At 54.9% G+C, this 27,689-nt stretch overlaps 1 protein-coding gene across 5 annotated transcripts in view; it reads right to left on the bottom strand.

Annotated features, from left to right (window-relative positions):
* LOC116954885 (rho guanine nucleotide exchange factor 18-like) overlaps positions 1–27,689 on the bottom strand; it is a 250,740-nt gene that overhangs the window by 115,048 nt on the left and 108,003 nt on the right. For all 5 annotated transcript variants that reach the window (XM_076052605.1, XM_076052608.1, XM_076052606.1 and 2 more), the window contains 6 exons: positions 24,826–25,079; positions 22,522–22,633; positions 20,555–20,690; positions 17,546–17,588; positions 14,193–14,318; positions 11,629–11,785 (listed from right to left, as the gene is read on the bottom strand). In XM_076052605.1, the coding sequence (XP_075908720.1) occupies positions 11,629–11,785; positions 14,193–14,318; positions 17,546–17,588; positions 20,555–20,690; positions 22,522–22,633; positions 24,826–25,079 (828 nt within the window). The remainder of the gene's footprint in view (positions 1–11,628; positions 11,786–14,192; positions 14,319–17,545; positions 17,589–20,554; positions 20,691–22,521; positions 22,634–24,825; positions 25,080–27,689) is intronic.

Below are 27,689 nucleotides of genomic sequence, written 5' to 3'. Positions count from 1 at the left end.
AGAGGTGACACAGTCACCAGGGTAGAGGTGACAGTCATCAGGGTAGAGGTGACACAGTCACCAGGGTAGAGGTGACACAGTCACTAGGGTAGAGGTGACACAGTCACCGGGGTAGAGGTGACACAGTCACTAGGGTAGAGGTGACACAGTCACTAGGGTAGAGGTGACACAGTCACTATGGTAGAGGTGACACAGTCACTAGGGTAGAGGTGACACAGTCACTAGGGTAGAGGTGACAGTCACTTGGATAGAGGTGACACAGTCACCAGGGTAGAGGTGACACAGTCACCAGGGTAGAGGTGACACAGTCACCAGGGTAGAGGTGACACAGTCACCAGGGTAGAGGTGACACAGTCACCAGGGTAGAGGTGACACAGTCACTAGGGTAGAGGTGACACAGTCACTAGGGTAGAGGTGACACAGTCACTAGGGTAGAGGTGACAGTCACTATGGTAGAGGTGACACAGTCACTAGGATAGAGGTGACACAGTCACTAGGGTAGAGGTGACACAGTCACCAGGGTAGAGGTGACGCAGTCACCAGGGTAGAGGTGACACAGTCACTAGGGTAGAGGTGACACAGTCACTAGGGTAGAGGTGACACAGTCACTAGGGTAGAGGTGACACAGTCACTAGGGTAGAGGTGACACAGTCACTAGGGTAGAGGTGACAGTCACTAGGGTAGAGGTGACACAGTCACCAGGGTAGAGGTGACACAGTCACTAGGGTAGAGGTGACACAATCACTAGGGTAGAGGTGACACAGTCACTAGGGTAGAGGTGACACAGTCACTAGGGTAGAGGTGACAGTCACTAGGGTAGAGGTGACACAGTCACTAGGGTAGAGGTGACACAGTCAATGTGGCAGATGCTATATTGTACAGACGGGACGTAACATCAGCGTAAGACTAAAAGAACACCAAAAAATATTAAATTATCTCAAGCACAACTGTCGGCAGTGGCAGAGCATGCTTGTCAACAAGGACACTCAATTGATTTTGATAACGTTGAAGTTTTGAGCAAAACTAATTATTGCTGTCCAAGACTAATTAGATAATCCATTGAAATTGAGAGAAATACAAATAACTTTAATCGCTCGCACAGCTACAGGCTTAGCGCGGCCTGGAAGCGTTTTATTAAATAAATAAAATATATAATACAATTACAATTCCTTGTAAGGGAAACAAATACGAATGAATAACAATTTAATGATTACTATCTATTATATAATTACAATACCCTCCCCATCTCCGCCTCGAATCACTGCACCTGAATGAATTAAATGATGACGTCACCCCGCTGCTCTATTTAAGACGGGGGAGAGCCGCACCATTCTGGCGAATTCCCCGATGATGCTGGATGTAATTACCAGCGAAACGTCGTACCCAATTTTTAAATGATGTTGATTCTCTCTTCAACACACCGGTGGGCTAAAGAAGTGAATTATTTAGTCCTTTGTAAAGGTGACACTTTTTTTACTGTTCGGCCGTGTCGGGTGGTGGAGGGTTACGACACATAAATAACGCGATCTAACCCAAAAGCCGATATAATGAATAATATTGGTCGCGAAAGCCTACGTGTTAAACTCCTTGCAAAAGGTTTCTATTTTGCTGTTTGAACATCTTAACACCTCCTGTGTTTATTGCCAGAAAGGGTAAAATCCACATTATTAATTTTCATACTTTGATACTGGCAAAAATATCCCGTAGCTAAAGGACTCCTCCTGCAAGGCGAGTCCTGCGTTCTCACTGTGCCTTTTCCCCGATGACACCACGGTGGCTAGGAGATGTTAACTACCTCGTGGGTTCAATCCTGACCCTGACACCTACTGCTGTTTATTTGGAGTTGCGTGTCTCTCTCTCTTTCTCTCTCCCCGTGGTCACGTGGATTTTTCTCTGTGGTCCTCCGGGTTTTCCCTCCCCATTTAGAATCAACATCACGCGTTTAGAGTATTTCGCTGCTATGAATTTCCACGTGATGAGCCCACTTCGTTATGCTCTCATTTGCAGCCAGGTCGCTTCTGCAAAAGAGCTACGTAGCTCAGTGGGCCTTACCTGGTAAAATGAATGAATAGTTTAGTTTTTAGTTTAATCTCGGTGGCTGGGCGATCACCTCGGCCCATCATCCCTCGCTCTGGGGGACGGTAAAGTGTGCACAGCCTTGTTCTGGGAGTTTGACGACGGCGGTGCTGTGACAGAGAGACTCACCCCCCGGCCACAGCACGGTGTCTAGGAGATGTTAACGACCTCGCCTGGTATGCAGGAGCTCGTCGGGTTTGATCCCGACCTCTGACGATGCCTGCTGCTGCTGCTGTTTATTTGGGAGTCTGCGTCTCTCTCTCCCCGTGGTGAAGTCATGTAGATAGGTTCAATAATTAAAAAATAAAACTACGACGTTCCGATCGCAACACAGGTGACGGTCGCTTTATTTTTTGAACCGATCTACGTCACTTTTCCCGAAAAGCCCAAAGAATATGAATCCCTCCAGTCACGAAAGCTTTAAGTCAAGATTTAAATCAAAAATAGTGAATATATTTTTTTAATCAGCAGTTATTGTGATGAGAGGGGGCCAACTGCTTGCCAGAAATCCTGACGGGCTGTGCACCCCTGTGGACCACGCCTCTCTGGGCCAGGGAATCTAGGCGAGGCCGGGGTTGGCCTGAGGCCCTCATCATCATCGTGGTCATCATCGTCGTGGTCATCATCATCGTGGTCATCATCGTCGTCATCATCGTGGTCATCATCGTCGTCATCATCGTGGTCATCATCGTCGTCATCATCGTGGTCATCGTCGTCGTCATCGTCGTCGTCGTCGTCATCGTCGTCGTCATCGTCGTCGTCACCATCGTCATCATCAGCCACGGGGTGGTGATGGTGTGGCCCAGCCGTAGCGTGTCTGGTGCTTGCTGCAGAAGTTCATGGCTCAAATGGAGCAGCCGCCCCAGTTAACATCACGCGCGGCGTGTTAACCACAACAACAATAATACCATGACCAACACCAACACCACACGCCATCCGTTTCGCTCACGGTGAACTTTTAAAGATCCCGTGGGGACAATCGCAAGGGTCGGCCATCGTGCGCGCCGAGCCGGGCGTCATGGTTACCACATTTGATTAAAATATATATATGACACCGCAAATGAGCGATCATCGACAAATGCTTGGCAGGACCCCCCATGCAAAAAAAGAGCCGTGAGGCTTGGTGAGTGTCACACGCCATGCGCCCGATCGTCGCTTGAAAGGGCCGAGCCGTAGCTCGCGACGAGTGTGGGGGTTTGCGCCGAGGTGCAAATTCCTGCTGCGTCTGTAGCCGCCGACGGCGGTTGTAAAACTGTCGCTCGCCGAATGAGACGGACGAACATCCCAATATGGCCGACCCTCGATTATCCGCGTGCGGTTCATCCGATTGGCGGATTAACCGAGCGACCTGAGATTTTGACATGAATTAACAACACGTGGACTTTCCGTTAAGACCAAATTAACAATCTAAAAACAGTAGGACATTGTTATTCTTCTACATGTTTACTACTAGTTTCGCGGTGCTTCAAGCGAACCAATATGTTGCTCCGGTTAATGTGAAATCCACGTGATCGCCTCTACAGTACAGTAGTTGCAATATCTTTACAACGGTGGGAGGAGTTTGACGTTGATTGGCGTGGCTCTGCTGCTGTCACCCACCTAGTGGGCCGAATCTTCTGCTGGGTGGGAGCAGGAAAGTGTCATCATGATTATTGTCACTGAGCACAATAAATTAACTTAAACATAATTTACGCCGATATTAGCGGCTTTTGCATGGAGAAACTGCGGAAAATGGTTATTTTTGGATAATCTGCAATATTGAATTATCCGCGGCCGTGCTTCCCCGTCATCATCGAGAGTCGACTGTATATAGGTTCGCAGAACTTGGGCAATTGTTGGTAGCGCCTGGTTCTTGACGTCTTCCCTCCTCGTCTGTGGGTTTCCCGCTCCTCTGGCCCGCTCTCTCCCTCCCTCCTCTCTCTCTCTCTCCTATCTCCCTCTCTCTCCCTCTCTCCCTATCCCTCTCTCTCTCCCTATCCCTCTCTCCCTCTCTCTCCCTATCTCCTCTCTATCCCTCTCTCTCTCTCCTATCTCCCTCTCTCTCCCTCTCTCCCTCTCTCCCTATCCCTCTCTCTCTCCCTATCCCTCTCTCCCTGTCTATCCCTCTCTCCTATCTCCCTCCCTCCTCTCTCCCTCTCTCTTTTTTAGACTTTTAAACAACCTTTATTACCTCGGCCGCAAAAAATGCGCCAGGGCGATTTAAGTGTTGGGTTGTGCGTGAAACATCAGACAAAGACAGGTCTGCGCGTGTCATCGCGCACGCAGTCAAATGATACAACTGATCCCCGCCAGGGGGGGTGGCGAAAAAATCCCGCTTCTCTCCCTCCCTCCTCTCTCTCCTATCTCTCCCTCTCTCCCTATCCCTCTCTTCCTAGCGTGAACGCCACCGGTGCACGCTTGGCGAACTCCGCACGAATGCAGGCCCTACGCGTTGTTTCCAACTGCACGGCAATGCAACTTTATGACACGACCCTCCGTGGACCAGGTGAGATCACCTTCTACGAGCACTGTCGCGCGATCCACCGCCGCCACGAACAGACGGGCGCGCAGATGGGCATGGACGAACGCACAGATGGGGGGACGGAGCTGACGAGTTAAAAATCTTTCAAACCAGAGTTATAAAGCGTTAAAAAAAACGCAACGACACCTTCTAATATGCTCACGTTTCCCCAGGGCCAGGGCAGGACAGTCAACACTCGCGCACACGGCCAGGAAATTTGTGTTGATCCTCCGTGGGTTGCAATTTCAACCCGCGACGGATTTTTTTTTTTATTCCCCTGCGGCCGACCGCTCGGGATAGAAACTCTGCCTGGGGTCACAGGTGGCCAGGGGTCAGGGGTCAGGGGTCGGAGCGCCGAGCCGGGCACCGGTGCTCGCAACGGGCACCCACGCTTTACCCCACCGCACACGACCCCACCGCACGGGACCTGCCGATCAACGAAACTGCGGTAAACCGCGTTTATACCGGATGTGGTGTGCGGGGGGGGGGGGTTTATGAATCTGACCCCAATGTCTGGACTGCCGTGCCAGGAGTTGGGATCGAACCGGCGGCGACTTCCGGATGGCAGGTCGAGCGTGCTGACCGCCGTACCGGGGCGGCGGCAGCCCTGGCCGTGGTTAGACCGACTTCTCAAGTGCCGTGGAGTTGATGGTCTCAGCCCGGTCACCAGTGACTAACATAGAGACCCATAGACTCACATAGAGACCCATAGGCTCACATAGAGACCCATAGACTCACATAGAGACCCATAGACTCACATAGAGACCCATAGACTCACGTAGAGACCCATAAACTCACGTAGAGACCCATAGACTCACATAGAGACCCATAGACTCACATAGAGACCCATAGACTCATAGAGACCCATAGACTCACATAGAGACCCCATAGACTCACATAGAGACCCATAGACTCACATAGAGACCCACAGACTCACATAGAGACCCATAGACTCACATAGAGACCCATAGACTCACGTAGAGACCCATAAACTCACGTAGAGACCCATAGACTCACATAGAGACCCATAGACTCACATAGAGACCCATAGACTCATAGAGACCCATAGACTCACATAGAGACCCCATAGACTCACATAGAGACCCATAGACTCACATAGAGACCCACAGACTCACATAGAGACCCATAGAATCACATAGAGACCCATAGACTCACATAGAGACCCATAGACTCACATAGAGACCCATAGACTCACATAGAGACCCATACACTCACATAGAGACCCATAGACTCACATAGAGACCCATAGACTCACGTAGAGACCCATAGACTCACATAGAGACCCATAGACTCACATAGAGACCCATAGACTCATATAGAGACACATAAACTCACATAGTGACCCATAGACTCACATAGAGACCCATAGACTCACATAGAGACCCACAGACTCACATAGAGACCCATAGAATCACATAGAGACCCATAGACTCACATAGAGAACCATAGAATCACATAGAGACCCATACACTCACATAGAGACCCATAGACTCACGTAGAGACCCATAGACTCACATAGAGACCCATAGACTCACATAGAGACCCATAGACTCATATAGAGACCCATAGAATTACATAGAGACCCATAGACTCACATAGAGACCCATAGAATCACATAGAGACCCATAGACTCACATAGAGACCCATAGAATCACATAGAGACCCATACACTCACATAGAGACCCATAGACTCACGTAGAGACCCATAGACTCACATAGAGACCCATAGACTCACATAGAGACCCATAGACTCATATAGAGACCCATAGAATTACATAGAGACCCATAGACTCACATAGAGACCCATATAATCACATAGAGACCCATAGACTTACATAGAGACCCACACATGCACACAGTGACCCACAGACGCACACAGAGACCCACAAACGCACACAGAGACCCACAGGCTCACGCAGAGACCCAAAGGCTCACACAGAGACCCCTAGACACATAAAGTGAATTGAGATTAAACCGGGTTCTCAAGTAGGGTGGAGTTGATGGTCTGAGCCCGGCCTCCAACGACTGCACCTACACAACAATCCCCATCACAGTAAATTTGGTTCTGCGCTTACATTTGGCCGAGCCTCGCCCAGCAGAGCGGCAGGGAAAGAACTGCCCCCCCCCCCACCCCCCACCGCCTGCGTGCGGGGCCAGAGGGACCACTCGCAGGAGGGGGTTTTTCTCAGAGGCAGCTCTGCGACATCCGCTTCCGCGGGGACGCCCTTTAAACACGCGGGAAGGGGCTTTCGCGGCGCCGACCTGCGGCGAGAGAGCCGCAAACGTGGATTTGTTTTCGGCCGTCTCGTGCCGCCGCCGCCGCCGCCGGCGGTCGCGGTACGGTCGGAGCGAGGAGATGGCGAGGAGGGGGGTGGGCAGCTCGGGGCCCCCCGGGGCGGCCCTCGAGGGAGCGGGGCCACACGCCGGTTGATCGCTTCGATTTTACCGCGATCGCCGCCGTCGGCTCTGCCGATCGACCTCTAGCCGACCTCCAGCCGACCTCCAGCCGACCTCCAGCCGCCGCGGGGGAGGAACGTCGGCGGTTTAAGCGACCGCGGTTCGTAAACGATGAAGAAATAAAGAATAGGTTTCACCCTTTCTGGCAATAAAACACACAAATATATACCTTTGCAAGGAATCATCAAGTCTGTAATTAACCACACGTACTTGTGGCAAAAATATGCAAGCAAAAAAAGGTGCTCTGATGATAATAATAATGTGATGCATTGTCTTGGATTGGCTCGCCTGCCAGTCCCCTCATCGGTGCCTCCCCTATTGCAGACCTATTCAGGCCGTATTGGTCACCCCGTGCCCTTATAAACCTCAACGTTCACACGACAAAGTCCCATCACAAGGGAGAATAACAGACACAAAATAAATGTGTCCGTATTGCAACGGCTGTACGCCATGTGGACCTGAAAACTCAATTTCCTTCTTCAAGAAGACGGGTAACCTTATGGGTTGATCGCTATGGAGTGGCCTTCACGAGAGACAGCAGCAGCCTTCTTCAAGGCCCTGTCTCACCACCGGTGTTACACCAGAGAACAACGCCTCAAGGCGAACAGCAACAAAGACAATGCCGGTCTATAAGAACACTCACGGCTCGCGCCCAGCAGCAGCGATATCGATGATGAAGAGTAATAAGAGGTGTTTACCCTTTCTGGGGGCAATAAATAGGCGCCTTGTGTCAAGAGACGTTTGTAAAAAAACGCCGGGCGAGCTCCGTGCCTCGCTCGTACACGGGAGTGAGGGGGGAGGGCTCATCCAGGACGCTGCCTTTGAGTCCCCAGTCGAAACGACGGACAAAGCCCCCAATGCGTCAGCAGTACCGCCGCTCTACGTTGGTGTCTGCTCCGTTTTCCAACGAGTCGCGTTTCCTTTCTGTCTTTTCCCCATTTCCCTTCCAGCACCGTGAATTTTCATAGATTCGTCATCGTCGTCGTCATCACCGCCGCCGCCGCTTTCGCCATTGCGGCTGCCCTCCTGCTCACGCAAAATCCACGATCGCCGACTACATTACGATCATCATCATCATCATCGCTATTATTGTTGTCACGGGCACACGCTCACCACTACCGCCCAACCGCTAAGCAACCGCAATCCCCTTCTCATCAATCGGTGGGAGCAGAGGTGGTGGGGGTGGGGGTACGGGGGGAGGGGTTCACAGTGATGGGCCATGGAGGGGACAGATGGACAGGGAGCGCAGAAACAAAAGTGGACTAAAGGACGCCGCGAAGGGAAACGAAGCCACATCTGCCCCTCTCACTCACCCCGTGTTTGCTCAACAAACAAACTTCAAATTCACTCGGACAATCGCGGAATCGACGGCCCCCTCCCTCCCTCTCCTCCCCCCTCCCTCACTCCCCCCACTCTGTTTTTTTTAACAGAATCCACGTAACTTTATCGAAATCATGCCAAACATCAATCTACTTCTGTCAGCAAACAGCAACACAGGCATAAACACACTTCCAACAAGTAACAATCAAACAACTGAAGAGCAGGGTGCCGAAGGACAGTGCTTCGTGAAGGGAGGGCATCCTTGGGCAAATAAAGTTTAATGTCACTCACTCCCTCTCCTCACTCCCTCCTCCCCCCCCACCCCACCCTCACTCCCCACTCCCTCACTCCCTCCCTCCTCCCCCCTCACCCCCCCTTCACTCCCCCCTCACTCCCTCCCTCCCCCTCACCTCCCCCCTCACTCCCTCCCTCACTCCCCCTCCTCATTCCTCCCTCACTCTCCCTCCCTCACTCCCTCTCCTCCCCCCTCACTCCCTCCCTCACTCCCCCACTCCCTCCCCTCACTCCCCACCCTTCCCTCCCTCCCTCTCCTCCCCCCCACCCCCCCCTCACTCCCCCATCACTCCCTCTCTCCCCCCTCACTCCCCCCTCACTCCCCCCTCACTCCCTCCTCACTCCCCCCTCACCTCCCCTCACTCCTCCCCCCTCACTCCCTCCCTAACCCTCCCCTCCCTCACTCACTCCCTCCCTCACTCCTCACTCTCCCCCTCTCCTCACCCCCTCACTCCCTCCCTAACTCCCTCCCTCCCTCCCCCCTCACTCCCTCCCTCACTCCCTCCCTCCTCCCCCTCACTCCCTCCCTCACCTCCCGTCCCTCACTCCCCCTCACTCCCTCCCTCACTCCCTCCCTCACTCCCCCCTCACTCCCTCCTCCTCCCTCCCCTCACTCCCTCCCTCACTCCCTCCCTCACTCCCTCCCTCCCTCTCCTCCCCCCTCTTCCTCCCCCTCACTCCCTCCCTCACTCCCCCCTCACTCCTCCCTCTCTCCCCCCTCACTCCCTCCCTAACTCCCTCCTCACTCCCCCTCACTCCCTCCCTCACTCCCTCCCTCACTCCCCCTCACTCCCTCCCTCACTCCCTCCCTCACTCCCCCTCACTCCCTCTCCTCCCCCCTCACTCCCTCCCTAACTCCCTCCCTCACTCCCCCCTCACTCCCTCCCTCACTCCCTCCCTCACTCCCCCCTCACTCCCTCCCTCACTCCCTCCCTCACTCCCCCCTCACTCCCTCTCCTCCCCCCTCACTCCCTCCCTCACTCCCTCCCTCACTCCCTCACTCCCTCTCCTCCCCCCTCTCCTCCCCCCTCACTCCCTCCCTCACTCCCTCCTCACTCCCTCACTCCCTCCTCCTCCCCCTCACTCCCCCCCTCCCTCCCTCACTCCCTCACTCCCTCCCTCACTCCCTCCCTCACTCCTCCCTCACTCACTCCCTCCCCCCTCACTCCCTCTCCTCCCCCCTCACTCCCCCCTCACTCCCCTCCCTCACTCCCCCTCACTCCTCCCTCACTCCCTCTCCTCCCCCCTCCCTCACTCCCTCTCCTCCCCCCTCCCCTCCCCCCTCACTCCCTCACTCCCCCCTCACTCCCCCTCACTCCCTCTCCTCCCCCTCACTCCACCCCTCACTCCCCCCTCACTCCCCCCTCACTCCCTCACTCTCTGCTCTCCCTCCCCCCTCCTTCCCCCACTCCCTCACTCCCCCCTCTCCTCCCCCTCACTCCTCCCTCCCTCCCTCACCCCCTCCCTCCCTCACTCCCCCCCCCTCTCCTTCCCTCCCCCGGCGACCCCACAGCCTCCGCCCTTGGGCCAATAGGAATTGAGACATCACCACGGCGACAGCGGCAGCCGGCGTGCGATTGGTCGGTCGGCGAGCGAGAGAGCGAGAGAGAGGTGGGGGCATGCGACGGATGCGTTCAGGGGTCAAGTTTACACGCGGAGGGGGGGGGGGCAGGGGGGTGAGGGGTGGCGATGGGGGGGTGAGGGGTGGCGATGGGGGGGGCAGGGGGGTGAGGGGTGGCGATGGGGGGGGGCACGTGAGGTGTCTGCGGGAGGGTTCTGGGATCCGGCCAAGCAGCAGTGAAACTCGCTCGTGAACGATAAGCTGCTTGCCCTGACACCGTGAACCACAACAACTCGCCGATCTCGTCAAGGGGCATGAACGATCATCGCACGGCACCCACCCCGGTGGCCATCCCCACCACAGCGGCGGCGGCTTTTGGCTGACCGTCGAACAAAGACGGCGCTCACCGCATCGTCGCGCGGCGTTTCCAGAGGCGCTTCTGCGGCCGTCTGGAACGCTCTTCCTTACCGATGTTAGGAGGCAAATGGGAGCTGTGCACTTTTAAAACATCAACATTGACGAACCAATTTCTTTGAGTTTTTCGTGTTTCGTTTGTGGTCCTTGCCCCGCACGCTCCGATTCGTGCGTACGGCTACGTACGGCTACGTACGGCGCGAAAGAAGTTCAGCGTCACGCGTACAGGCCGGGCGACGGGGCAGGGCAACAGGGCCCGGTGCGAAATAAATGGACGTGTCTTGTCGTGCCGATGTCCGACGTTTCGCTCCAAGTCGGGGGGGGGGAGCTTCTAGAGCGACCGAGCTGAGAATAACGGGAGCCGCTCGATGCAGCTCCCGCAGGAGCTCCCAGCATGTGGAGCGGAACGTCGGACAACGCGCCGGACAACACCGCGCGGTGCAACATGATCGCCAAAGGGAGGGATAAAAAAGAGGCGCAGCACGTGCCGGGCGGCAGCGGCGACCGCGCTGGTGGCGGTTGCGTTGGGGATGGCGGCGGTGTTGGTGGTAGCGGCGGTGTTGGTGGTGGCGGCGGTGTTGGTGGTAGCGGCGGTGTTGGTGGTAGCGGCGGTGTTGGTGGTAGCGGCGGTGTTGGTGGTAGCGGCGGTGTTGGTGGTAGCGGCGGTGTTGGTGGTAGCGGCGGTGTGGTGGTAGCGGCGGTGTTGGTGGTAGCGGCGGTGTTGGTGGTAGCGGCGGTGTTGGTGGTGGCGGCGGTGTTGGTGGTGGCGGCGGTGTTGGTGGTAGCGGCGGTGTTGGTGGTAGCGGCGGTGTTGGTGGTAGCGGCGGTGTTGGTGGTGGCGGCGGTGTTGGTGGTGGCGGCGGTGTTGGTGGTGGCGGCGGTGTTGGTGGGAGCGGCGGTGTTGGTGGTAGCGGCGGTGGCGGTGTTGGTGGTAGCGGCGGTGGCGGTGTTGGTGTCGGTGGGGTTGACCAGGCCGGAGCCTCACCTTGTCCTTGTCGCGCTGGCTGCCCATGCGGCTGCGCAGGAAGCTGAGCGTCCGCTTGACGCGCGTGCCGCCAGCCCCAGGCCTCGCCTCGTCCACACGGCCGCCCCCTGGGCCAGCGCCACCACCGCCCTCCTCCAGCCGCTCCCCCTCCTCCGCACTGTACCGCGTCACAACGCGCGGCGTCAGACACCGCGTCACGTCACACCGCGTCACGTCACACCGCGTCACGTCACACCGCGTCACGTCACACCGCGTCACGTCACACCGCGTCACGTCACGCAGCATCGTGCAGCGTCACACCATGTCACGTCACACACTGCGCAGCATCAAAACGCGTGATGTCACACACCATGCAGCATCACATCGCTCACTGTGCAGCATCACATTACGCAGCGTCACAACGCATCACATCACGCACAATGCAGCATCACACCATGTAGCATCACACCACATCACATCATGCACCGGGCAGCATCACACAATGTGCAGCGTCACGCACCGTGCAGCGTAAGGCAGCACGTGAGGATGGGTGTGTGCGGGGAGTATGGGGGTGTGTGTGAGGGTGTGATGGGTTCCGCAGGATTGGAAGGATGCCCTGGTGGTCCCCCTCTTTAAGAAGGGCGACCGCACAGACTGTAACAACTACAGGGGCATCTCACTCCTCAGTGTGCCAGGAAAGGTCCTGGCAAGGATTATTCAACATCGCCTTGCCAGGCACGCTGAGGAGAGGCTTGCGGAGCCCCAATGCAGTTTCAGGAAAGGGCGGTCCTGCAAAGATGCCATATTTTCTGTCCGTCTGCTACAGCAGAGGTGTAGGGAATTCCAGCAAGACCTACATCTCTGCTTTATTGACCTGATCAAGGCCTAAGATACCATCAGTAGGCCTGGGCTCTGGGTTGTTCTTCGTGCTTTTGGAGTACCTGACCCTCTGCTCAAGATCATTAAGGACCTTCATTATGGTGAGCGGGCCCAGGTAAAACTACGTGGCCGGGAGTCAGAGCCATTCCCTGTACACCTTGGGGTGCGACAGGGATGTCCTCTGGCTCCCACATTATTTAACATCTATTTTGACCACGTAGTTCATGAAGCCTTCAATAGCTGTACCGGGGGAATCTCCATTTGGTACAGATATAATGGGAGGCTGATCGATGCCCGGGTGCGGTCAAGGTATGGCTCCCTATTGCTCAACCACGTTATGTATGCCGATGATTTGGTAATAGCTGCTCATTCAGAGGAGGAGTTGGAGACGCTGCTGCTGAGACTGTAGCCTTCCACTAAGAGATGGGGCCTTACCATCAGCCCCACCAAAACTAAGCACCTTCCTGGGTATTTTGTACCATCGGACACTCCACCCCCACAACTCCCAATCGGTGATGGGGCAGTTGTGGAGAGAGTGGAAAGTTTCCCATACCTGGGCAGTGTGCTTATGACCGGCTCCAGTTTAACAGCAGAGGTCTCACTCCGAATCATTCGAGCGGCAATATCTTTTCATCGGTTGCGTAACGCTGTGTGGAAGCAACCTGGTCTGTTGCTCCGCACTAAGCTTCAGGTCTTCTCGGCCATGGTCATTCCCTCCCTTCTCTACGCTTGCGAAACATGGACCCCCCTAATGGAACATCTTCGCCGGTTAGAAAAATTTAGGCTAGCCTGCCTACGATCCATCCTGGGTTTAACTAGGCTGGATTGTGTGAGGAGCTCACAAATCCTTGAAAGATCTGGGCAAGGTCCCATCGGTGAGCTCCTCCGACAGGCAAGGCTGCGTTGGCTGGGTCATGTAGCCCGCATGCCCAGCCACCGCATGCCGAAACAGCTTTTGTTCGGCCAGATCGAAGGGGCTAAATGGGCGCGGCACGGGCTTTAGAAGAGATGGAGTGATGTGGTACAGGAGGACGTGGAGCTGAGTGGACTTGCCGATGACTGGAACGAGCAGTGTCAAGATCGGCCTCTGTGGAGGAGGCTCGTGAAGGACGCTACTGGGCAGTTGGAGGCAGTCGCCCTCCAACAACAACGGAGGGCAGAGGAGCGACGCTCACAACAACGAGCGGAGCGCCGGGCGGCTAAAGCACAGCAGGTTGGCACAGTAGGGGGCACAGGTGGTGCATCAGCCAGTCATCTCAGTCATCTCAGTCAGTCGACCCGTGGCACCTGGGTCTGCCCCGTGACCTCCTGCCCGCGGGCGTTCGACACTTCACGTGGCCTCAAGGTGCACATGGCCTGGCACAAGCGTCGTGGTGATGTCCCCGGCACTTAGTGGCGAATGGCGGTTGTTGTTGTGTGTGGTTGTGTGGGGGTGTGAGTGGGTGTGTGTGGGGGTGTGAGTAGGTGGGTGGGGTTGTGTGTGGGGGTGTGTGTGGTTGTGTGTGGTTGTGTGGGGGTGTGAGTGGGTGTGTGTGGGGGTGTGAGTGGGTGTAGGTGGGTGGGGTTGTGTGTGGGGGTGTGTGTGGTTGTGTGTGGTTGTGTGGGGGTGTGAGTGGGTGTGTGTGGGGGTGAGAGTGGGTGTAGGTGGGTGGGGTTGTGTGTGGGGGTGTGTGTGGGGTCACGGGGGGGGGGGGGGCTCCACTCACTCCTCGAGGACCTCGGTGAGCGAGGAGCGGGAGCCGTACATGGAGCAGGGAGAGTCCGGGAGGAGCTCCCAGCCCGGCCGCTCGCCCCCCTCGGGGAGCGACGAGCGGCGGGACGCGGGGGGCTCCCTGCACACACGGGGGGTGGGGGGGGGGACAAGCGGCGGCCCGGCACGTCAGCGGTTCAGCGGCTCCGCCGGTTCGCCCGCGGCAGCCTCGCCGAGCGCCGAGGCTATCGGGGAGGCCCTGGCAAAGTTACTCGCAGGACGGGGGGCGGGCGATGTTGCTGCTGCTGCTGCTGCTGCCGCCGTGTGTGAATGATTTGTTGGTGATGTGTCAGCAGGGAAATGTGTGCGACATCTCGGTCGGCCAACCCATGCCACCTGCTGGGTCTGTCCCGTGACCTCCCGTTAGCGAGCCTTCGACGCTTCGCGTGGCCTGAAAGTGCACCTGGCCTGGCACGGGCGCGGTGGTGACGTCACCGGCACTTAACGGCGAATGGCGGCTGCTGGTATTGGATTAACCATGGGAGGAGCAAACCAGAGAAGCCGGAGGAATCCCATGCAGAACAGGGAGAGAGAATACAAACTCCACTCACTCAAAGTCTCACTCTCACAAAGTCATTCACTAACTCACTCACTGCAGAACAGGGAGAGAGAATACAAACTCCACTCACTCAAAGTCTCACTCTCACAAAATCATTCACTAACTCAGTCACTGCAGAACAGGGGGAGAGAATACAAACTCCACTCACTCACAGTCTCAATCTTACACTCACAAAATCATTCACTAACTCAGTCATTGCAGAACAGGGAGAGAGAATACAAACTCCACTCACTCAAAGTCTCACTCTCACAAAATCATTCACTAACTCAGTCACTGCAGAACAGTGGGAGAGAATACAAACTCCACTCACTCACAGTCTCACTCTTACACTCACAAAATCATTCACTAACTCAGTCACTGCAGAACAGTGGGAGAAACTACAAACTCCACTCACTCACAGTCTCTCTCTTACTCTCACAAAATCATTCACTAACTCAGTCACTGCAGAACAGGGAGAGAGAATACAAACTCCACTCACTCACAGTCTCACTCTTACACTCACAAAATCATTCACTAACTCAGTCACTGCAGAACAAGGGGAGTGAATACAAACTCCACTCACTCACAGTCTCACTCTCACAAAATCATTCACTAACTCAGTCACTGCAGAACAGGGAGAGAGAATACAAACTCCACTCACTCACAGTCTCACTCGTACAAAGTCATTCACTAACTCACTCACTGCAGAACAGGGAGAGAGAATACAAACTCCACTCACTCACAGTCTCACTCTTACACTTACAAAATAATTCACTAACTCAGTCACAGCAGACAGGGGGAGAGAATACAAACTCCACTCACTCACAGTCTCACTCTTACACTCACAAAATCATTCACTAACTCAGTCACTGCAGAACAGGGAGAGAGAATACAAACTCCACTCACTCACAGTCTCACTCTCACAAAATCATTCACTAACTCAGTCACTGCAGAACAGTGGGAGAGAATACAAACTCCACTCACTCACAGTCTCACTCTTACACTCACAAAATCATTCACTAACTCACTCACTGCAGAACAGGGAGAGAGAATACAAACTCCACTCACTCACAGTCTCACTCTCACGAAATCATTCACTAACTCAGTCACTGCAGAACAGTGGGAGAGAATACAAACTCCACTCACTCACAGTCTCACTCTTACACTCACAAAATCATTCACTAACTCAGTCACTGCAGAACAGTGGGAGAGAATACAAACTCCACTCACTCAAAGTCTCACTCTCACAAAATCATTCACTAACTCAGTCACTGCAGAACAGTGGGAGAGAATACAAACTCCACTCACTCACAGTCTCACTCTTACACTCACAAAATCATTCACTAACTCAGTCACTGCAGAACAGTGGGAGAGAATACAAACTCCACTCACTCACAGTCTCACTCTTACACTCACAAAATCATTCACTAACTCAGTCACTGCAGAACAGGGGGAGAGAATACAAACTCCACTCACTCAAAGTCTCACTCTCACAAAATCATTCACTAACTCAGTCACTGCAGAACAGTGGGAGAGAATACAAACTCCACTCACTCACAGTCTCACTCTTACACTCACAAAATCATTCACTAACTCAGTCACTGCAGAACAGTGGGAGAGAATACAAACTCCACTCACTCACAGTCTCACTCTTACACTCACAAAATCATTCACTAACTCAGTCACTGCAGAACAGTGGGAGAGAATACAAACTCCACTCACTCAAAGTCTCAATCTTACACTCACAAAATCATTCACTAACTCAGTCACTGCAGAACAGTGGGAGAGAATACAAACTCCACTCACTCCCAGTCTCACGCTTACACTCACAAAATCATTCACTAACTCAGTCACTGCAGAACAGGGAGAGAGAATACAAACTCCACTCACTCACAGTCTCACTCTTACACTCACAAAATCATTCACTAACTCAGTCACTGCAGAACAAGGGGAGTGAATACAAACTCCACTCACTCACAGTCTCACTCGTACAAAGTCATTCACTAACTCACTCACTGCAGAACAGGGAGAGAGAATACAAACTCCACTCACTCACAGTCTCACTCTTACACTTACAAAATAATTCACTAACTCAGTCACAGCAGACAGGGGGAGAGAATACAAACTCCACTCACTCACAGTCTCACTCTCACGAAATCATTCACTAACTCAGTCACTGCAGAACAGGGGGAGAGAATACGAACTCCACTCACTCACAGTCTCACTCTTACACTCACAAAATCATTCACTAACTCAGTCACTGCAGAACAGGGGGAGGGAATACAAACTCCACTCACTCACAGTCTCACTCTTACACTCACAAAATCATTCACTAACTCAGTCACTGCAGAACAGTGGGAGAGAATACAAACTGCACTCACTCACAGTCTCACTCTTACACTCACAAAATCATTCACTAACTCATTCACTGCAGAACAGTGGGAGAGAATACAAACTCCACTCACTCACAGTCTCACTCTTACTCTCACAAAATCATTCACTAACTCAGTCACTTCAGAACAGTGGGAGAGAATACAAACTCCACTCACTCCCACACACTCATTCACTGACTCACACTCATTCACTCACTCACTGCAGAACAAGGGGGAGAACACGTAAACCCCACGCATAAAAGTGCACCCCAAGTCGGGAATCGAACCCCGGCGATTCTTGGGTTCGATTCGCGAGCGTCGCCGCCACCGTTGATGCCCTACAGAAGGCGTCGCCGCACGCGAGGCGACGCGCCGGTGGTGGTGGTGGGAGGGAATCACCTCGTGTCCGGCAAACTCGTGTCCGACGAGCCGCTCAGCGACCCTGCGCCCACCACGACAGGAAGGGGAGGAAATCGGTCAGCGGCTGAATTGTGAACGGAGCGGCGTCGCTGAACCTCACCAAAGTGTGGCTTCGTCATCGTCACGTGGACGTTCATAGCAGCGATGTACTCTTAAAATCAGGCGACGTCCATCATGAACGCGGAGGGGAAAACCAGGGCGGCATTATCCAACAGGCCACATTTGGCACGGTGTCTCGGGCGTTTTTAGTTTGCATGGTACAAAATTTTAACCAAGATATCTTCTTGAAAAAAATATATTCTTCGAGCCAGGATAGGCACAGTGTATCGACGCAGAGGCAGAGTCAGGCCAATGTCGATCGCTTTTATTCTCACAAGGTGACAGAAGTTAACATCGGAGATGAACTTTTGGGGAGATCTTTTTGTTCATTGCAAAATAGCAAATAACTTCTTCAAATGGCGTTTGTCGCACAATCTCATTCTCAATGGAGAGACCATGCGGCCTTGCTGTCCTACGGGTTGGTCAGAGCCAGTTTTATTTTTTTATCAGCTTCGAAAAAGAACGCTCCACCCTTCACAATTCATTCCCAAGATGGCAAGTTACACCCTAAACTCTTTGGTTCTTTCGGTAAGGTCACGTAGGTGGAAATAAAATAAATAAATCACGATGTTTCGATTGCAACACAAGCAATCATCATCAGGTGGGAAGTGGGAGAGAGATGCTTCGACAGGAGAGGGGAGGAGCAAGGGAGGGGGGTAGGCGGAGGGGAGCGTGGGCGCTAGGAGAGCGTGGGCGGGGCTGCAGCAACAATGCCAATGAAAAAGTACCTGCAAAAGCATCTGCCAAAGCAGTAGCAATGCCAAACGCTGGGGGTGCAATTGACTCGGCAAAATAGACTAGTGACCGGCAAATATGATGGAACAACCATAAGCAGTTAAGATTTCACCTGGTTAATAACGTCCTTCCAACCATTGCTCAATTTGTCGCTGGTTAATCAATGTAAAGTTTTGGAAAGCGACGCCGGCGGTAGTAACATGGGACTGCAGCAGTACCAAACAAAATCAGTGCCTAGGGCCCACAAGAACCTGAACACGGCCCTGGCGGCATCCCGCGCGTACAGACGCCTCCTCCTCTCGGCCTTGTCCAGACCACCGAAGCACAAGAAGCTAGGACGTGCAGCCGTCTCGCCATTTAGAACCGACGAGAGAGAGAGGAGAGAGAACTGAGAAAGTGCGTCCATCTCGACAGGCGCCGGTGAGACGAAAGACACGGCGAGCGACCGGTTTCGTCATCGCGAGGAGTCGTCAGCAACCCTACGGCCGTCAACGTCACGCCTCGTCGACCCCGTTGCAGTACGGCTGGTTCTAGAAGACAAATGGCGACGCGTTGCAGTTCCACCGCGTTGGTGACCTGGCCTCTTTGCCCAACCATTACACTGGACGTCTCCACGCGAAAACCGCTCCACTTCCTTCCCTGTTTGTGATGAAAGAAGGAGAACGGGTTTTTACCCTTTCTGTTAGAACACCCAGACACACCTCTTGCAAGGCGGCATCGAGTCTGCAGCAACCACACGTACTTCCATAATAGACGTTTATTTGGGTTAGAGCGCGTAAATATCTAAATGTGTCGTTAAACCCGCCACCAGCCGACACAGCCAACTAGTAAGGGTTGCCACGTAAACAGAACGTGCCAATTCGTCACTAGTACAGCACTAACCGCTGTGTTAGAGAGCCAAGCCACAACATTCACAATCTGAGTACGACGCTTCGCCAGTAATTACAACTAGCTTCATCAGGCGACAGCCAGATGTGTGGAGAAGTCCACCTGTTCCGTTCCTTATAAAGAGGCGTAGATGTGGTGACCACGCTTCTGCGCTCTCGCGCAATGTGGTGGGAGGGGAATTCATGAGTCAACGTACATTATGCATGTGGATTATGCGAGCCATTTGATCTTGTCCTTCCTGTCCATCGTGTGTATACTAAAATAGCCGTACCAACGGTAATCCCTATTGAAGTATGGTGGCCTGTATAGGCATGCATTTAAACAATGTTTTATTTGATGATTGGCTTTCTACGCAGCACTAAGGCGGTAGCTATCCGAATAGTTAAAATTATTTTTACTTCTTTCAATTTTTATAGATTCTCGAATTAGTCTTGGCCAGTAGTAACTAGTTTTGCACAGAACTTCAACATTTTCAAAATCAATTGAGTGTCCTTGTTGGCACGTGTGTTTTGCTACTATTGACAGCTGTATTTGGGCGTATTTAATATTTCTTGGTGTTCTTTTAGTCTCGTGCTGATCATTCGTCCTGTTTGCCCACCACAGCATTTGCCACAAGTGCAGTTAATCCTGTACACACCGTCTGTTGATAGCTTCGGTAATACATTTTTTGTACCATATATAAATTTCTGTATTTTATGTACTGTGCCAAATCTGACTCGGATGTTTTGTTTTTCCAAACATCTGGCGAGTTTATCAGTTACTTGAGCAGTTTAATGCTCGTGTTATTTGATTTGGTTTTGGCATTCAATGCCCTGTTGATTTGTGCATCATTGTAACCGTTCATTTGCAGCACTTCTTGTGAAAAACCGTGCGAGCGGACACGCTCCAATGATTCGTGCGTTTAGCTCACCGCACGAGGGGAGCCACAGAACCAGCTAGAGAGAGACGCTAACAAAATAAACAAGATGGCACGGGCATAGAAACCCTCCTCCTCGTCATCGTCAGTCGTGGTCAGTCCACTGCTGGATGAAGGCCTCCTCCTCCTCCGACCACTACCGCCGCCGATGGCGGCGCTGCCGCCGCCTCTCGCAAACACGCCGGTGCCGACGGCCAAATCAGGGCAGGGCGCCACCATTGGCCGCTCATCCGTCCGGGACGCCTCCCCGTCGTCCATGCACCCGCCCGTGGGTCCGCGCGCTCGCGTGAATCCCCCGGGCAAAACCGACAACCAACGCCCGACCCAGGCGACGGTGAGAGGGGGCTCACTCTCAAGGCTGGGACGAGGGAGGCGGATGGCCGACAGCGACGAGGACTTTGCGAGCGGAGCCTTCGTGGGGACGGGCGCAGCTGCCTCCTGCGCGGGCCCCCGGCTCCAGTCGGGTGCCACCACGTCGTTGACTTCCTGTCGGGAGGAGAGACAGGGTCACGGCCTTTTCCTACGCCTACGGTCTCACCCAGGCCTACGGTCTCACCCAGGCCTACGGTCTCATCCACGCCTACGGTCTCATCCAGGCCTACGTACTCACCCACGCCTACGATCTCACCCAGGCCTACGATCTCACCCACGCCTATGTACTCACCCAGGCCTACGATCTCATCCACGCCTACGATCTCACCCAGGCCTACGGTCTCACCCAGGCCTACGATCTCATCCACGCCTACGGTCTCACCCAGGCCTACGATCTCACCCATGCCTACGTACTCACCCAGGCCTACGATCTCATCCACGCCTACGTACTCACCCAGGCCTACGATCTCACTCAGGCCTACGGTCTCACCCAGGCCTACGGTCTCACCCAGGCCTACGGTCTCACCCAGGCCTACGGTTTAACCCAGGCTTACCCAGGTCACCACCTGTCTTAGGTTTCCCCCAGATCGTCCACGTGCTAGGAGGCAGCTGCCATCCTGGGAAGCCCACGGGTCGTCCTGGCACGTGACCAGTCCCGCCACGGTAGATAGGAGATGTTAACTCCCTCACCTGGTATGCGCAGGAAGTCGTGGGTTCTATCCCGACCCTGACGTTTTTTTCCTCCACATTCAGAATCAACAGCACGCGTTTGTTTTGGCTGCCACTATACAATTCCACGCGATAAGCCACTTCGTTCAGCTATCATTTGTGATAGCAAGGTCGCTTCTGAAAAAGAGCTACACAACTCAGTGGGTCTTTTCTGGTAAAACAAAATATTTTTTTTCTGCCGGCTGCACAATAGCGACCACGCACCACCGGACGTGGTCACGAGCACGCGCGCGACTCTATCGAGCGATCCGCGGTGACGTTTCGGCAGCGGCAAGCAGCGTGGTACGACGCCGGTTCCCGCCGCGCGTGGTTGGGGATCGTGGTCAGCGTGGCAAGCCGCGGTTTTGGCCGCACGGGAAGGCGCGGTGCGGGCAGGACGGGCACCGTGGACGCGTCAAGAGACTCCGGGTCTCCATGGGGGCGGCAGCGAGGGCTCCAGAGTGAGGAGGGTGAGCGGGGTGAGGATTAGAAGGTGACTGGTGTGAAGGCTCGAGTGAGCAGTGAGGAGGGTGAGGTGGGCGAGGAGTGATGAAGGGGAGCGGTGAGGAGGGTGAGGGGTGAGGTGGATGAGAGGGGCGAGGTGGGCGAGGTGGGTGCTCACGCACGGCCCTCTGGTCGATCCACTGCTGGATGGCGGGGGGGGGGCGGGGGGGCCTCCCCACTCTGTGCGGGTCGCGGGGGCCGCTTGGACCCCACACGACCCAACGCTGGCCAGCGCCGGCTGATGACAACGGTGACGGTGATGATGACGACGATGATGATGACGATAATGATGACGATGATGATGACGATAATGACGACGATGGCGACGATGATGACAACGATGGCGACGACGATGACGAAGATAATGACGATGATGACAACGATGATGACGACGACGACGATGACGATGATGACGACGATGGCGATGACGATGATGATGACGATGATGACGACGATGGCGACGACGATGACGAAGATAATGACGATGATGATGATGACGATGAGGACGACGATGGCGATGATGATGACGATGATGACGACGATGATGACGACGGCGATGATGAAGACGATGATGATGACGACGGCGATGATGAAGACGATGATGACAATGGCCGAGCGACTGACCGGTATCTCCCCACCCTGGATCCCGCGGCCTGGCGACCCGAGCGTGACGTGTCACCACGGCAACTTGAGTGGCGGTTTGGTTAGAACCCAGGGGCGGTGGCTGTGGTACCTGCTGGGACGGTCGTGGGGCGCCGTCCAGCGGCCCCCCGCCTGGGGGCTCCTCCGCTTCGCCCCCCGCCTCCCCCTCTTCCCGGGGCCCCCCCCCCGTCGCCTCACGGTGGCTGTGACGGAGAAGGGGACAGAGCGGACGCGTCACGTGACCCAGCGTGAGCGTCACGTGACCCAGGGTGAGCGTCACGTGACCCAGCGTGAGCGTCACGTGACCCAGCGTGAGCATCACGTGACCCAGCGTGAGCGTCACGTGACCCGGCGTGAGCGTCACGTGACCCGGCGTGAGCGTCACGTGACCCAGCGTGAGCGTCAAGTGACCCAGCGTGAGCGTCACGTGACCCAGCGTGAGCATCACGTGACCCAGCGTAAGCGTCACGTGACCCAGGGTGCGCGTCACGTGACCCAGGGTGCGCGTCACGTGACCCAGCGTGAGCGTCACGTGACCCAGGGTGCGCGTCACGTGACCCAGCGTGAGCGTCACGTGACCCAGGGTGCGCGTCACGTGACCCAGGGTGCGCGTCACGTGACCCAGGGTGCGCGTCACGTGACCCAGGGTGCGCGTCACGTGACCCAGGGTGCGCGTCACGTGACCCAGGGTGCGCGTCACGTGACCCAGGGTGCGCGTCACGTGACCCAGCGGCGGCGGACAGGATCACTGCTAAGAGAGCCGCCACATTTACCACAACCGCCACCGCAACACCACCACTGCCGCCATCAACACCATCACCACTATCAACCACCACCATCACTACCAACATCACCACCAACATCACCACCACCACCACCATGAACACCATCACCACCACCGCCACCATTACCACCACCATGAACACCATTACCACCACCACCATCAATACCACCATCAATACCACCATCAACATCACTACCAACATCACCACCACCATGAACACCATCACCACCATCACCACCACCATGAACACCATCACCACCATCACCACCATTACAACCACCATGAACACCATTACCACTACCATCAATACCACCATCAATACCACCATCAACAACACCATCAACATCACCACCAACATCACCACCACCATGAACACCATCAACACCATTACAACCACCATGAACACCATTACCACTACCATCAATACCACCATCAATACCACCATCAACAACACCATCAACATCACCACCATCACCACAACCATCACCACCACCATCACCACAACCATCACCACCACCATAACCACAACCATTACCACCACCACCACCGCACCACCATCACCATCACCACCACCATCACCACAACCATCACCACAACCATCACCACCACCATCACCACCACCACCACCGCACCACCATCACCACCACCATCACCACAACCATCACCACCACCATCACCACAACCATCACCACAACCATCACCACCACCATCACCACAACCATCACCACAACCATCACCACCACCATCACCACAACCATCACCACAACCATCACCACCACCATCACCACAACCATCACCACAACCATCACCACCACCATCACCACAACCATCACCACCACCATCCCCACAACCATCACCACAACCATCACCACAACCATCACAACCACCATCACCACAACCATCACCACCACCATCACCATCACCACCACCACCAACACCGCACCACCATCACCACCACCATCACCACAACCATCACCACAACCATCACCACCACCATCACCACCACCATCACCACAACCATCACCACAACCATCACCACCACCACCGCACCACCATCACCACCACCATCACCACAACCATCACCACCACCATCACCACAACCATCACCACAACCATCACCACCACCATCACCACAACCATCACCACAACCATTACCACCACCATCACCACAACCATCACCACCACCATCACCACAACCATCACCACAACCATCACCACAACCATCACCACAACCATCACCAACACCATCACCACCACCACCACCACTACCACCACCGCACCACCGCACCACCATCACCACCACCATCACCACAACCATCACCACCACCATCACCACAACCATCACCACAACCATCACCACCACCATCACCACAACCATCACCACAACCATTACCACCACCATCACCACAACCATCACCACCACCATCACCACAACCATCACCACAACCATCACCACAACCATCACCACAACCATCACCAACACCATCACCACCACCACCACCACTACCACCACCGCACCACCATCACCACCACCATCACCACAACCATCACCACCACCATCACCACAACCACCACCACCACCACCATCACCATCAACCGCGCGTTCCTCACCAGTGCCGCTCGCCCGGCGTGCCGAGCGTCCTCGACGGGTGGCACCGCGGGGCGGGGAGCCGCGATCGGAACGCCGACGAGGACGAAGAAGGGGTGGCAGCGCGGGCGAGGCGGCGCTGGCCGCTGAGCGGCGCCTCGGGGGGGCCGGCGCCACCGCCGTCCCGCCCCTCGGTCGCCGAACTGGCGAGCGTCGCGCCCTCCAGGTGCAGCGACGTGCCGCCGCCGGCGCCACCGGCGCCGCCGTAGCAGCTCGCCTGCCAACATTCAGCGAGATCGATGTTCACGCTGCGCTCCGTCGCCCGGCGGAGCGCAGCGGAGTCTCAAGACTCTCGCGCAGGAGGGCCCTGCCAAGTGTTCGCACTCGGGGAGCGGTGATGTCACTGCTGCTGCGTGTGTCTGTGTGTCTGTCTGTGTGTCTGTCTGTCTGTCTGCGTCTTTGTGTGTCTGTGTCTGCACGGTCGTGTCGTGGTATAAACTCTGCCACCCGGGTTCGATCCCCGCTCACGGCAAACGCCAGTGACTATTATCTGAACCGGGCCCGGGTCTCCCCTAGGTCGACTCAGCCTCAAATGAGTACCTAGTGCGGTATAGTAAAAATCGCCACTGGGGAGACAAAGGCGGCCGGGCGTGGTGCTGGCCACCCACCCCCTTGTATGCCGTGCCGGCCTTCATAGGTGCTCGCTAACAGCACTTGCCCCTACAGTCTGTTAAGGCTATACGGGGGATCTTTGTCTCTGTGTGTGTCTGTGTGTGTCTGTGTGTATCTGTGTGTGTCTGGTGTATCTGTGTGTGTCTGTGTGTATCTGTGTGTGTCTGTGAGTATCTGTGTGTATCTGTGTGTGTCTGTGTGTATCTGTGTGTGTCTGTGTGTCTCTGTGTGTGTCTGTGTGTATCTGTGTGTGTCTGTGTGTCTGTGTGTGTGTCTGTGTGTATCTGTGTGTGTCTGTGTGTATCTGTGTGTGTCTGTGTGTATCTGTGTGTGTCTGTGTATGCGTGATCCCCGCTGGTGAGTGATTTTCAAGCATTGGGATGTCTGTCCAATACCGACAACACTGCAACGTGTTAACTTTTGTGTTGTCCTGTGGCGAGCCATGCAGAACAGGGGAGAGAACATCCAAACTCCACACTCACTCACACACTCTTACACACACACATACACTCTCACACACACACACTCCCACACACACACTCTCTCACACACACACACAGACACTCTCTCACACACACACACTCTCACACACACACAAACACTCTCTCACACACACACACTCTCACACACACACACACTCTCTCACACACACACTCTCTCTCACACACACACACACTCTCTCTCTCACACACACTCTCACACACACAACAACAACCGCCATTCGCCACTAAGTGGCGGTGACGTCACCACGACGCTTGTGCCAGGATATGTGCACCCTGAGGCCACGTGAAGTGTCGAACGCCCGCTGGCAGGAGGTCACGGGGCAGACCCAGGTGCCACGGGTCGACTGACTGAGATGACTGGCTGATGCACCACCTGTGCCCCCTACTGTGCCAACCTGCTGTGCTTTAGCCACCCGGCGCTCCGCTCGTTGTTCTGAGCGTCGCTCCTCCGCCCTCTGTTGTTGTTGGAGAGCGACTACCTCCAACTGCCCAGTAGCATCCTTCACGAGCCTCCTCCACAGAGGCCGATCTTGACACCGCTGGTACCAGTCATCGGCAAGTCCACTCAGCTCCACGTCCTCCTGTACCACATCACTCCATCTCTTCTCTAGCCCGTGCCGCGCCCGCTTAGCCCCCTCAATCCGGCCGAACAAAAGCTGTTTTGGCATGCGGTGGCTGGGCATGCGGGCTACATGATCCAGCCATCGCAGCCTTGCCCGCCGGAGGAGCTCACCGATGGGACCTTGCCCAGATCTTTCAAGGATTTGTGAGCTCCTCACACAATCCAGTCTGGTTAAACCCAGGATGGATCGTAGGCAGGCCAGCCTAAATGTTTCTAACCGGCGAAGATGTTCCATTAGGGGGGTCCACGTTTCGCAAGCGTAGAGAAGGGAGGGAATGACCGTGGCCGAGAAGACCTGAAGCTTAGTGCGGAGCGACAGACCAGGTAGCTTCCACACAGCGTTACGCAACCGATGAAAAGATATTGCCGCTCGACTGATTCGGAGTGAGACCTCTGCTGTTAAACTGGAGCCAGTCATAAGCACACTGCCCAGGTATGGGAAACTCTCCACTCTCTCCACAACTGCCCCATCACCGATTAGGAGTTGTGGGGGTGGAGTGTCCGATGGTACAAAATACCCAGGCAGGTGCTTAGTTTTGGTGGGGCTGATGGTAAGGCCCCACCTCTTAGTGGCACACTCCAGTCTCAGCAGCAACGTCTCCAACTCCTCCTCTGACTGAGCAGCTATTACCAAATCATCAGCATACATAACGTGGTTGAGCAATAGGGAGCCATCCCTTGACCGCACCCGGGCATCGATCAGCCTCCCATTATATCTGTACCATATGGAGATTCCCCCAGTACAGCTATTGAAGGCTTCACGAAGAACGTGGTCAAAATAGATGTTAAATAATGTGGGAGCCAGAGGACATCCCTGTCGCACCCCAAGGTGTACAGGGAATGGCTCTGACTCCCGGCCACGTAGTTGTACCCGGGCCCGCTCACCATCATGAAGGTCCTTAATGATCGTGAGCAGAGGGTCAGGTACTCCAAAAGCACGAAGAACGACCCAGAGCCCAGGCCTACTGATGGTATCATAGGCCTTGACCAGGTCAATAAAGCAGAGATGTAGGTCTTGTTGGAATTCCCTACACCTCTGCTGTAGCAGACGGACAGAAAATATGGCATCTGTGCAGGACCGCCCTTTCCT

Source organism: Petromyzon marinus, chromosome 57 (assembly GCF_048934315.1).
Source record: "Petromyzon marinus isolate PM22_M1 ecotype Great Lakes invasive population chromosome 57, UKy_Petmar_22M1.pri1.0, whole genome shotgun sequence".
Taxonomy (NCBI): domain Eukaryota; kingdom Metazoa; phylum Chordata; class Hyperoartia; order Petromyzontiformes; family Petromyzontidae; genus Petromyzon; species Petromyzon marinus.
The sequence above is the reverse complement of the archived record's forward strand: the minus strand, read 5'-3'. Positions and strand labels throughout refer to the sequence as shown.